Raw genomic sequence first — 13,615 nt, forward strand, 5'->3', positions numbered from 1 at the left:
GGCTGGAGTGCAGTGGCCGGATCTCAGCTCACTGCAAGCTCCGCCTCTGGGGTTCACGCCATTCTCCTGCCTCAGCCTCCCGAGTAGCTGGGACTACAGGCGCCCACCACCTCGCCCGGCTAGTTTTTTGTACTTTTTAGTAGAGACGGGGTTTCACCGTGTTAGCCAGGATGGTCTCGATCTCCCGACCTTGTGATCCCCCCGCCTCGGCCTCCCAAAGTGCTGGGATTACAGGCTTGAGCCACCGCGCCCGGCCACAATCCCAGTCATTTCATCTTCCAGTAATAGTATATTCTTCTAAAATGGTGACTAAGGACTCTTTAAAACCACAGTCATTATCATAGTAGAAGAAGAACAGTAATTTATTTATTATTTTTTTGAGACGGAGTTTCACTCTTGTTGCCCAGGCTGGAGTGCAGTGGTGTGAGCTCAGCACAGTGCAACCTCCGCCTCCCCAGTTCAAGCAATTCTCCTGCCTCAGCCTCCTGAGTAGCTGGGATTACAGGCACCCACCACCACACCTGGCTAATTTTTTGTGTTTTTAGTAGAGATGGGTGTTTCATGATGTTGGCCAGGATGGTCTCAAACTCATGACCTCAGTCTCCCAAAGTCCTAGGATTACAGGCATGAGCCACTGCGACTGGCATAGTAATTCTTTTTTTTTTTTTTTTTTGAGGTGGTGTCTCGCTCCGTCGCCCAGGCTGGAGTGCTGTGGCGCGATCTCGGCTCACTGCAAGCTCTGCCTCCCGAGTTCATGCCATTCTCCTGCCTCAGCCTCCCAAGTATAACTGGGACTACAGGCCCCTGCCACCACGACTGGCTAATTTTTTTTTTTTTGTATTTTTATAGTAGAGATGGAGTTTCACCGTGTTAGCCAGGATGGTCTCGATCTCCTGACCTCATGATCCGCCCACCTCGGCCTCCCAAAGTGCCGGGATTAAAAGCGTGAGCCACTGCACCCGGCCCATAGTAATTCTTATAATCATTAAATACCTAGTGTGCACATTGCCGTTGCTATCTTTTTTAAATAGTTTGTTTGAATCTGGATCCAAATAGAATTCTTACATTGCTACTGATTGATATGAGTCTTAAACATTTTATAATCTATAGTTCCTATTTTTTCTTTGCAATTTTCTGTTGAAAAAACTGATTTGTTGGCCAGGCGCGGTGGCTCACCTATAATCCCAGCACTTTGGGAGGCTGAGGCCAGTAGATCACCTGAAGTCAGGAGTTCGAGACCAACCTGACTGAGATGGTGAAACCCCATCTCTACTAAAACTGTACAAATTAGCAAGGCATAGTGGCACGTGCATATAGTCCCAGCTACTTGGGAGGCTGAAAAAGGAGAATCGCTTGAACCCAGGAGCTGGATGTTGCAGTGAGCTGACATTGTGCCTCTGAACTCTAGCCTGGGCGACAATGTGAGACTTCGTCTCAGAAAAAAACAACAACAGAAAAACTCATTTGTCTTATGAGTTTCCCATAGTCTGTTTTGCTGATTTGCATCCCTGTGGTTTTTATTTTTATTTATTTTTTTACTGTTAACACCACTCAAAGGTGTGGTGGGTTTTCTTGTTTGTTTGTGTTGTGTGTTTGTTTTTGTTTTGAGACAGAGTCTTGCTCTGTCGCCCAGGCTGCAGTGCCATGTAATTCTTTAATATCATTAAAAAATGAAAGCATAGGCCGGGCGCGGTGGCTCAAGCCTGTAATCCCAGCACTCTGGGAGGCCGAGACGGGTGGATCACGAGGTCAGGAGATCGAGACCATCCTGGCTAACACGGTGAAACCCCGTCTCTACTAAAAAATACAAAAAACTAGCCGGGCGAGGTGGCAGGCACCTGTAGTCCCAGCTAGTCGGAAGGCTGAGGCAGGAGAATGGTGTGAACCCGGGAGGCAGAGCTTGCAGTGAGCTGAGATCCGGCCACTGCACTCCAGCCTGGGCGACAGAGCGAGACTCCGTCTCAAAAAAAAAAAAAAAAAAAAAAAAAATGAAAGCATGATCTCAGCTCACTGCAGCCTCTACCTCCCAGGTTCAAGTGATTCTCCTGCCTCAACCACATGAATAGCTGGGACTACAGGCATGCGCCACCATGCCCGGCTAATTTTTGTATTTTTAGAAGAGATACTGTTTTGCCATGTTGGCCAGGCTAGTCTGAAGTCCTTATCTCACGTAATCTACCCACCTCAGCCTCCCAAAGTGCTGGGATTACAGGCATGAGCCACTATTCCCAGCCTCCATTCCCTCGTTTCTTTATCCACTGTCAATCACTGAGACAGGTATGTCTCAATGGATATACCTGTTTTGGATATTTTGTGTACAGTCATGTGCTGTATAACAATGTTTTAGTCAGTGATGGACCATATATACAATGGCACATATTCGATGGTGGTCCCATAAGATTATAATGGAGCTGTCCTATACAGGTGTATCAGTTTTTACCTTTTATGCCATGTTCTTACTGTACCTTTTCTGTGTTTAGATATGTTTAGAGACACACATACTTACCATTGCCTACAGTGTTCAGTACAGTAACATGCTGTTTAGGTTTGTAGCCTAGGAGCGATAGGACATAACATATAGCCTAGGTGTGTGTAGTAGGCTATACCCTAGGTTTGTGTACGTACACTCTGATATTTGCATAATGATGAAGGTGCCTAACAATGCATTTCTCAGAATGTATCCCTGTCATTAAGCAATGCGTGACTATAAATGTAATCATACAATATGTGACTTTTTATGTCTTGTTTCATTCACTTAGCATATGTTTTTGAAGTTCATTCATATTATAATTTTTATTATGTACAATGAAATGCAAAATCTTTGTACATTTGCCTATTTTTGAAAAATTCATATGTGTGTAACCCAAACCCTTATCACCATATAGAATATTGCCATCATCCCAGAAAGTTCCCTCATGCCCATTCCCAGTTAGTATGTCCGGTTCAGAGACAACCAGTGTTCTGATTTTTCTTCCACAATTGATTGGTTTTGCCTATTCTGGAACTTCATATAAATGGAATTATACTGTGTGTGTTCATTTTCTGTTAAGACTTTATTTGACATTTTTTTTAAGGTTCGTATTGTTCCATGTGTTTCAGTAGTTGGTTTCTTTTAATTGCTGAATGGTATTCTGTTTGAGTGTACTGCAGTTTGTTTATTCTTTCATCAGTTTTTTGATGGTCATTTGTCTATATTGTTTTTTTTTTTTTTTTTCCTGAGACGGAGTCTTGCTCTGCCGCCCAGGCTGGAGTGCAGTGGCTGGTTCTCAGCTCACTGCAAGCTCCGCCTCCCGGGTTTACGCCATTCTCCTGCCTCAGCCTCCCGAGTAGCTGGGACTACAGGCGCCCGCCTGGTCGCCCGGCTAGTTTTTTGTATTTTTTAGTAGAGACGGGGTTTCACCGTATTAGCCAGGATGGTCTCGATCTCCTGACCTCGTGATCCGCCCGTCTCGGCCTCCCTAAGTGCTGGGATTACAGGCTTGAGCCACCGCGCCCGGCCTATATTGTTTTTAAGTGCTGTTGAGGAGAGTCTTTGTCTTACAGTCTCCCAGGAAGGCTAATTCTTGACCGGATAGTTTACTACACAAGAGAAATATTTTACAATAATTTTAATGAAACAAATACTGTGATATTTTCTTTCTTCAAAGCATTTGGCCATCCAGTGTCATTGGTCTCAGAGGCCGGCAGTTATTGGAGATGTCCTTCAAGTGTACAGTGGGTCTGAAGGGAGGGCTATTATTTTTTGTGAGACCAAAAAGAATGTAACTGAAATGGCCATGAATCCACACATAAAACAGGTAAGTCTTTTTTTCATGCTTTCTCTAATTGAAATTATGGGGATGAATCACTGAACGAAAATTATATTGTCCTTTGTGGACTAGATTTGATAGTCATTCTCAAAATTGAGTTGTAAGGCTGGGTGTGGTGGCTCACACCTATAATCCTGTGACCTAGTAAGTCAGGATAGATTTTATCAGTTTTGTTTGTTTGTCTTGAGACAGGGTCTCCCTGTTATGCCCAGGCTGGAGTACAGTGGGACAATCATGGCTCACTGCATTCTTGACTTCCTGGGCTCAGGTGATTCTCCCACCCCAGCCTCTTGAGTAGCTGGGACTACAGGCACGTGCCACAATGCCCAGCTAATTTTTTGCATATTTTGTAGAGATGAGATTTCACCATGTAGCCCAGGCTGGTCTTGAACTCCTGGGCTCAAGCAATTCCCCGCCTTCCCCACTCCCTGGCACCCGCACCCGCCCCCGCCTTGGCCTGCGGAAGTGCTGGGATTATGGATGTGAGCCATCACACCTGACCTCTATCAGATGTTATCATTTTTTTTTTTAAACTTTGAAAATGTGATCTGGAAAATATAAAAGTTGAAACAAAATGAATTTCTATGGGTAAGAGAGAGTAATATTTTAGAGTTGTGTTACAAAACTACAAATTTTTATTAAATTACTAAATCAGAATACTAAATCCATGTGTCTTTTTCTTTCTTAAAAAAATATATTTTGGCTGGGTACGGTGGCTTACGGCTGTAATCCCAGCACTTTGGGAGGCCGAGGTGGGTGGATCGCCTGAGGTCAGGAGTTCAGACCAAGCCTGGTCAGCATGGTGAAACCCCGTCTCTACTAAAAATATAAAAATTAGCCGGGTGTGGTGGTGGGCGCCTGTAATCCCAGCTACTCAGGAGGCTGAGGAAGGAGAATCACTTGAACCCAGGGGTGGAGGTTGCTGTGAGCTGAGATTGTGCCACTACACTCCAGCCTGGATGACAGAGTGAGACTCCATCTCAAAGAAAAAGAAAAAAAAACCTTTTATAGAAAATGTCAAACATGTACAAAAGTTGATAGAATCATGTAATGAACCCCTGTGTATTCATCCACCAGCTTCAATAATTATTTTATCTATATGCTAACCTACCTCCTCTTTCAGAATTATTTTTATGCAAACCCTAGATCTCATGTTATTATATCCATAAATGTTTGGGTATGTATCTCTAAAAGAAAAGGATTTTCAGAAAAAAAACCAGCAATACAGTTATCACTTCTAAAAAAGTATTTCAAAATATTAATTCATTTTACATTATCAATTGTCTTAGAAATGTTTGTTTTCTTTTATTGTTTGTTTTCTTGAATCTGCATCCAAATAAGATTTTTACATTGTGTGATTATTAAGTCGCTTTTATATATGGATTTCTCCTTTATGTATTTTTTATAGCTTTTTTTGTTTAAGAAACTACATTGTCATAAATCTAGAGTATTGCTTCCCCATGATGTCATTTAACATGTTCCTCTGTCTTCTGTATTTTCTGAATATTCAGATTTGTTTGTTTGTTTGTTTAGGGCAGAACTGCTTCATAGGTGGTGTGCTTCTGGCAGGAGATATATGTGTCTATTTCTTTTTGTGATGCTAACATCCACCAATAATCAGTGCCATCAGTCCTTATGTCAGTGTCTCCAGTCATTTTTGTTGTTTGTGACTTGTTATTGGGTAGATTCCTCAGAAAGGGCTTATGGAAACAGTACTGCCTGTTGATAATATCTTATATGTGACTTTATACCTGAAAATTATTTTGGCTGTATATAAAATTCTTGGTTCACATTTTCTTTCCTTCATTGTCTTAAATATGTTACTTTACTGTTTTTGGAACAAAGCATTGCTATAAAAAGTGAGATGCCAGTCTAATCTTTTTTCCTTATATGTGATTTTCTTAAAATCTTTTTTCTAAGCGATTTCCTTTAAAAATCAGTGGTTTTACTAGAATATATTTTTGTGGTGTTCTTTGTCAGTTTTTCTGGGTACACAGTGTTTGCTTTCAATTTGTAGTTTCATATGTTTTTTTTTTTTAAAGTTTCATCAAAATTTTCTTGAATTACAATTTTTAGCGTTTGGTTTTCCAGTTGCTTTGATTTTCTTCTTTAGGGGCTCTTGTGCATGTGTTGGCTCTCTTTTTTGAATCTGCCTTCTCACATCAAATCTTTTTCGTCTTTTTCCTTATTTAGTTTTCAAAATTTCTCTCTCTTGTTTTTTTAAGAGACAGGATCTTGCTGTGTTGCCCACATGGGAGTGCAGTGGCTATTCACAGATGTAATCATGGCACTTGATAGCTTTGAGCTCCTGTAGCTGGGACTGTAGGCATGCACCACTACACATGTCTCAGAATTTCCCATTTTTAAGAAATCTGTTGTGTTTATTCAGTCTTTTACTCTTTCTAGTATAGTCTTCATTTGTGAAAAGTTATCTTTTATTTCTACTTCTTTCTTGATTTATCTCATTGAAAAACTGAAAAGTTTTTCTTGATTTTTGTTCTTTACCGTAGCATTAAAATTTTTTCTTTTAGCAGGCATGGTGGCTCGTACCTGTAATCTCAGCACTCTGGGAAGCTAAGTCTGAAGGATTGCTTGAGCCCAGGCGTTCAAGACAAGCCTGGGCAACTTAGTGAGACCCTCTCTCTACAAAAAATAAAAAAATTAGCCAGAGGTGGTGGTGTGTGCCTGTAGTCCCAGCTACTTGGGAGGCTGAGGTGGGAGAACTTCATGAGTCCAGGAGCTAGAGGTTACAGTGAGCTATGATCATGATGCTGCACTCTATCCTGGGTGACAGAGTACGACCTTCTCCCTTTGTTTTTTTTTTGAGAGTCTCCCTCTGTTGCCCAGGCTGGAGTGCAGTGGTACAATCTTGGCTCACTGCAACCTCTGCCTCCCGGGTTCAAGCGATTCTCCTGCCTCAGCCTCTTGAGTAGCTGGGACTACAGGCACGTGCCACTACACCCTGCTATTTTTTGTATTTTTAGTAGAAACAGGGTTTCACCATATTGGCCAGGCTGGTCTCAAACTCCTGACCTCGTGATCCGACCGCCTCGGCCTCCCAAAGTGCTGGAATTACAAGGTGTGAGCCACCGCACCCAGCTGAGTATGACCCTTTCTCTAAAAAAAAAAAAAATCTGTGTTGGTGTGTGTGTGTGTGTGTGTGTGTATATATATAATTTTAAAAACTTTTGTGTATTTTTTATATATTTTATATATATAATATATATTTTATTTTATTTTATTTTATTTTTTCTGAGATGGGGTCTTTGTCACCCAGGCTGGAGTGCAGTGGCATGATCTTGGCTCACTGCAGCCTTCACCTTCCAGGTTCAAGTGATCCTCCCACCTCAGCCTCCTGAGTACCTGAGACCACAGGTGCGTGCTACCATGCCTGGCCAAGTTTCATTTTTGTAGAGATGGGATCTCTCTAAGTTGCCCAGGCTGCTCTGAATCCTGAGCTCAAGCGATCCACTTGCCTCTGCCTCCCAAAGTGCCGGGATTATAGGCGAGAGCCACTGTGCCCAGCCAATATATGATATATATGTATATTTTATTTTATTTCTTATTTTTTTGTTTTTTATTTTTTTGAGACATAGTTTCACTCTATCACCCAGGTGGAGTGCAGTGGCAAGATCTCGGCTCACTGCAACCTGCTCCTCTTAGGTTCAAGCGATTCTTATGCCTCAGCTTCCAGAGTAGCTGGGATTACAGGTACACACCACCATACCTGGCTAATTTTTGTATATTTAGTAGAGATGGCATTTTACCATGTTAGCCAGGCTGGTCTCAAACTGCTGAGATGTGAGTGATCCATCTGCCTCGGCACTCCTAAGTGCTGGGATTATAGACGTGAGCCACCGTGCCCAGTCATATATGTTTGAGTTCATTCAAAATGATATGCTTTTATTTATTTTGTGGATAAGCCTTTCTAGATCACTTTATTTGTGGAGGTAGTCTGCTTTTTTTTTTTTTTTTTTTTTTAAACGATGTAGTTAAGCTCTGTGACCCAGGCTGGAGTGCAGTAGTGCGATGTCAGCTCACTGTAACCTCTGCCTCCTAGGTTCAAGTGATTCTTCTGCCTCATCCTCCAGAGTAGCTGGAATGGCAGGCGCCAGCAGCACACCCAGCTAATTTTTGTATTTTTAGTAGAGATGGGTTTTCACCAAGTTGTCCAGGCTGGTCTGGAACTCCTGACCTCAAATGATCACCTAGGCCTCCCAAAGTGCTGGGATTACAGGCATGAGCCACCGTGTCTGCCAAAAAAAAATTGTTTTTTTTCAAGAGACAGGGTCCCACCATGTTGCCAGCATTGGAGTACCTTGGCACAGATGCAGTAATAGCACACTGCAGCCTCTTAACTCCTGGCCTTAAGGGATCCTCTCTCATCAGCCTCCTGAGTAACTGGGATTACAGGCATGTGCCACTGCTCCCAGCTTATTCTGTTTCCTCTTTTTTTCCTCCCTAATTACTTTCTGTGAGATTTGAGTGTGATCTTTTCTGTTGCTCATTTTTAGATTAAGTTAAACTTTTTGAACTATAGATGGGAAGGCATCGGTGAGAATGCTTCTGGCGTCACAGCTCTAGAGCTGCTGCTTCTGTTATTTTTGTTAGTGCTTAAAATATAGTCTGTAAATTATATCTGAGTGAAACTGTTAAAAAAAGGTCTACTTTCTGGTTCTAGCTGTGTCTTTCCTCACTTTTCTCTGTATCTTTTTTTTTCCTTTGATCCTGTTATTCTTGGCATCCTTAGTTTAGATCCTCTGTCCAGCAGTTTCTCCTCAGTATGGGGCTTTGTCCCAGAAAGTGAACATTGGCTGTTAGTTTAGAAAGTTTATATAGGGCCCAGCTTGCTCCAGTCCCCGCAGACCTTAACTCTGGCTCCTCACAATCACCCTCAAGTATATAAAAATCCTCCCAGGTTCAGCTGCTGTTGTCAACAATTTGTTTGAGAATATGCCTTCCAGGTAGCTTTTCAAGATGGCAGACCTGAAACACTAGGTCCCTGAATCGCCTCTTCTTAGGACTAGCAAATTCCCCCACATAGATAAAAGAATTTATCCTTCTCTGCTCTTTTTTTTTTTTTTTTGAGAAGGAGTTTTGCTCTTGTTGCCCAGATTGGAGTGCAATGGCGTGATCTTGGCTCACCACAACCTCTGCCTCCCAGGTTCAAGTGATTCTCCTGCCTCAGTCTCCCAAGTAGCTGGGATGACAGGCATGTGCCAACATGCCCAACTAATTTTTTTTTTTTTTTTTTGTATTTTTAGTAGAGACAGGGTTTCTCCATGTTCGTCAGGCTGGTCTTGAACTCTCAACCTCAGGTGATCTGCCTGCCTCGGCCTCCCAAAGTGCTGGGATTACAGGCATGAGCCACCGCACCTGGCCTCCTCTCATGTTTTAGAAATCATGAGACTACTTCGTCACTTGTTTGTTACGTGTGTTGTCTGTGGATTTTTAGTTTTGTTATCCTAGTTGATGTGTGTTATGTAGGAACTAGAAACTCAAAGTCACTGTCTTCCCCTGTGTCATTTTAACTAATTGTGTAGCATTAGCTTTGATATTTAAATGTCCAGTATAGGCCAGGCATGCCTGTAATTCTAGCACTTTGGGAGTCTGATGTGGGAGGATCACTTGAGGCCAGGAGTTTGAGACCAGCCTGGGCAGTATAATGAGACACTATCTCTATAAAAAGTTAAAAATTAGCCAGGGCCAGCTGCAATGGCTCACACCTGTAATCCTAGCATTTTGGGAGGCCGAGGCATGTGGATTGCCTGAGCTCAGGAGTTGGAGACCACCTTGTGCAACATGGTGAAACCTGGCCTCCACTAAAATACAAAAAATTAGCCAGGTGTGGTGGTGCACACCTGTAGTCCCAGCTACTTGGGAGGCTGAAGGACGAGAATCACTTGAACCTGGGAGGCAGTGGTTACAGTAAGCCGAGATCGCGCCACTGCACTCCATCCTGGGCAACAGAGCAAGACTCTGTCTCAAAAAAAAAAAAAAAAAAATTAGCCAGGTGTGGTGGAACGTTCCTCTATTCCTGTCCACTTGGGAGGCTAAGGCAAGAGGATTACTTGAGCCTAGGAGTTAGAGGTTGCAGTGAGCTATGAACATGACACTGCATTCCAGCCTGGGTGACAAAGTGAGACCCTGTCTTTTAAAAAAATAAAGGCGGGGCGCGGTGGCTGACACCTGTAATCCCAGCACTGTGGGAGGCCGATGCGGGCGGATCACGAGGTCAGGAGATCGAGACCATCCCGTCTCTACTGAAAAATAGAAAAAATTAACCGGGCATGGTGGTGGGTACCTGTAGTCCCAGCTACTTGGGAGGCTGAGTCAGGAGAATGACCTGAACCCAGGAGTCGAAGGTTGCAGTGAGCTGAGATCACGTCACTGAACTCCAGTCTGTGTGACAGAGTGAGACTCCATCTAAAAAAAAAATAAATAAAATAAAATAAAGTCCTCTATAAACAGATACTTGCTAAATAGTGAAAGAGTGGTAGAGGGTAATTGATTTACTTTTCGTTGCTTTAAAATATTCAGTAGCAGTTTTCTTGCAGAAACCATTTTTTAATCTTGAAGAAATTGCCTTGCTATAAAGGCTAGGGGAGAATTCTCCTTTCAGTGGACAATAATCTGTTTCTGTGATTTGGAGAATGGAATTCTCCATTCTCCATTCTGCTGAGTGACTTTTCTATTTAGGTAGAACGTACTAGTAGTATCTTATTACGAGTTATATGGGATTTTATGGATTAACCAGAGAACCTGAATAGTTTCTTTTTTTTTTTTTAGTTTAAAATTGTAATTTACTTGTAAAAAGTCAGGTTTTACTTGGTTTCCCCCAGAAACGAATGCCTTCTAAATTCTTTTTTTTTTTTTTTTTTGAGGCGGAGTCTCGCTCTGTCGCCCAGGCTGGAGTGCAGTGGCCGGATCTCAGCTCACTGCAAGCTCCGCCTCCCGGGTTTACGCCATTCTCCTGCCTCAGCCTCCGGAGTAGCTGGGACTACAGGCGCCCGCCACCTCGCCCGGCTAGTTTTTGTATTTTTTTTTTTTTAGTAGAGACGGGGTTTCACCATGTTAGCCAGGATGGTCTCGATCTCCTGACCTCGTGATCCGCCCGTCTCGGCCTCCCAAAGTGCTGGGATTACAGGCTTGAGCCACCGCGCCCGGCCCATGCCTTCTAAATTCTGAACAGCTGGGTTTGGTTGTGCACCTGTAATTCCGACTACTCAGGAGGTTGCGGCGGGAGGCCCCAGGCAACACAGCAAGAACCCCCTCTCTGAATGAATGAATGAATCATTAAACAGTCTGTGTCTCTCACAAAGAGAGAAACACACACACACGTTTGGAAAAAAAATTACTCAAAAGTTGGAGACCTGGAAACCATCGCTGATACCATGAATGTAGTATGTTCCTCTAGGACAAATTATCAAGTAAAAAAAACCCTGTGGTTTTTTGTTTTGTTTTGTTTTGTTTTTAGACAGGGTCTTACTCTGTCACCCAGGCTGAAGTGCAATGGTGTGATCATGACTCACTGCAGCCCCAATCTCCCAGGCTCCAGTGCTTCTCCCACCTCAGCCTCCCAACAAGCTGGGACTACAGGCATGCACCATGACACCTGGCTAATTTTTTATTTTTAGAGACAGGATCTCCTTGTGTTACCCAGACTGTTCTTGAACTCTTAGCCTCAAGCAGTCCTCCCACCTTGGCCTCCCAAAGTGCTGGGATTACAGGCATGAGAAAAAAACCTGTGTTGCAATTGAAAAATTCACTATGAAAAACTGTCCAACTTATTTAAAGTATATTTGTTTATAACTTTTTTCAAAAATTAGATGTTTCTTTTCTTGAAATATTTTTCTTAACTTGGGTTATATGATAACCACGCAAGTTTATTTTCTTCTTTGGCTAACCTTTCCCAGTTCCTGCTGATCTTTTTGTGTTCTTGTCTGTACTTTAAATATTGGCGTTCCTCATGGATCTGATTCTTACTCTACATATTTTTCATGGAGGAAAAAAGAATAGTGATTAATAGCACAGACTTGGGAGTCAGATTGGGGTTTAAGTCTTAGTTGTGCTACTTACTAGCATAATTTTATACCTACGTACATATGTACATATACTTATGTATATATATTATCCTGCTCTTACGAAGGGGTATTTCAAGTATCTGCTTTTGGTGAAGAAAAAGTAAATTAAAAAAATATGTATTAGCCAGGTGTGGTGGCCCATGCCTGTTATCCCAGCACTTTGGGAGGCCAGGGTAGAAAGATTGCTTGAGCCCAGGAATTTGAGACTAGCGTGGGCATTTCATTTATATAGTAGATATATTTTTAAAGGGAGTCTTATGCATAAATTAAACATCTTAAAATGTATTATGGAAATTGTATTAATTAAGCTTCCTATTTAAAGGGATACTTTTGAGCCGGCCACCATGGTTCATGCCTGCAATTCTAGCTACTCAGGAGGCTGAGGTGGGAGGATCTCTTAGCCCAGTATTTTGAGGTTGTAATGAGCAATGATTTTGCCATTGCACTGTAGCTTGGGCAACAGAGCAAGATTCCATCTTTTAAAAATAAATGAATAAGGCCAGGCTTGGTGGCTCACACCTGTAATCCCAGTATTTTGGGAGACTGAGGCGGGTGGATCACTTGAGATCAGGAGTTCGAGATCAGCCTGGCGAACATAATGCAACCCCACCTCTACTAAAAATACAAAAATTAGCTGGGCATGGTGGCACGTGCCTGTAATCCCAGCTACTTGGGAGGCTAAGGCACGAGAATTGCTTGAACCCAGGAGGTGGCAGTTGCGGTGAGCTGAGATTGTGCACCACTGTACTCTAGCCTAAGAGACAGAGTGAAACTGTGTCTCAATAACATAAAATTTTATTTATAAAATTATATTATAAATTATACTTATTTATAAAGTAAATTAAAATGGAATAATAACAAAAGGATGTTTTTGAAATTTCCTTCCCTGGGAAGCCAAGACAGGAAAATTTATTGAGGCCAGGCATTCAAAAGTGGCCTGGGAAACACAGGAGACTGTCTCTACAAAAAATAAAAAAATTGCCTGGGTGTGGTGGGACACACCTGTGGTCCAAGCTACTGAGGAGGCTAGATGTGGGAAGCATTTCTTGAGTCCGGGAGGTCGAGGCTACAGTGAGCAATGATCATGCCACTGCACTCCACCCTGGGCGACAGAGTGAGACCCTGTCTCCAAAATAAATAAATAAAAAGGTGATATTAAAAATTACTTTCTTTTGTACCATTTTAAGATTTAGATGTGCCAGGCACGATGGCTTACATCTGTAATCCCAGCACTTTGGGAGGCCAAGGCAGGAGGATCACTTGAGCTCAGGAGTTCAAAACCAGCCTGGGCAACATAGTGAGACTTCGTCTCTGTTTTATTTTTTTTTTTAATTTTTTTTATTTAAAGCATTTTGCATACTGCATTTATTTTCTTGAAGCAAGGAGTCAATTAATATAGGAATATAGAAGTATAGATATGTATAGATAGATCTAATCACTCCTATGGCTCCAGTTATTGAGTATATGCTAATGATAGGCAAATCTTTTTCTCACTGGGATCTTCCTCAAGAATACTAGACCTACTGGCTACAGACACACCAACCTGTATGTTTCTAAACCTAAATTAATTAATTTTCTACACTCCTATATGCACTCTGTCTCCAGCATTATCTGTTGCTTAAACCAGAAATTTGTGTATCACTCTTGAATTTATTCCTTACCCTTGGCTATCCAGCCAACTACATGGTATTTTTGGATTCTGTCTCCTATGGTTTAAAGTGT

At 42.2% G+C, this 13,615-nt stretch overlaps 1 protein-coding gene across 3 annotated transcripts in view; it reads left to right on the forward strand.

The window, feature by feature from the left end:
• The window catches only part of DDX50 (DExD-box helicase 50), a 47,686-nt gene that overhangs the window by 15,084 nt on the left and 18,987 nt on the right, over positions 1-13,615 (forward strand). For all 3 annotated transcript variants that reach the window (XM_026455319.1, XM_026455320.1, XM_026455321.1), the window contains one exon: positions 3,648-3,797. In XM_026455319.1, coding sequence (XP_026311104.1) covers positions 3,648-3,797 — 150 coding nt within the window. The remainder of the gene's footprint in view (positions 1-3,647; positions 3,798-13,615) is intronic.

The sequence above is a fragment of the Piliocolobus tephrosceles genome, chromosome 9, assembly GCF_002776525.5.
Source record: "Piliocolobus tephrosceles isolate RC106 chromosome 9, ASM277652v3, whole genome shotgun sequence".
NCBI lineage: Eukaryota > Metazoa > Chordata > Mammalia > Primates > Cercopithecidae > Piliocolobus > Piliocolobus tephrosceles.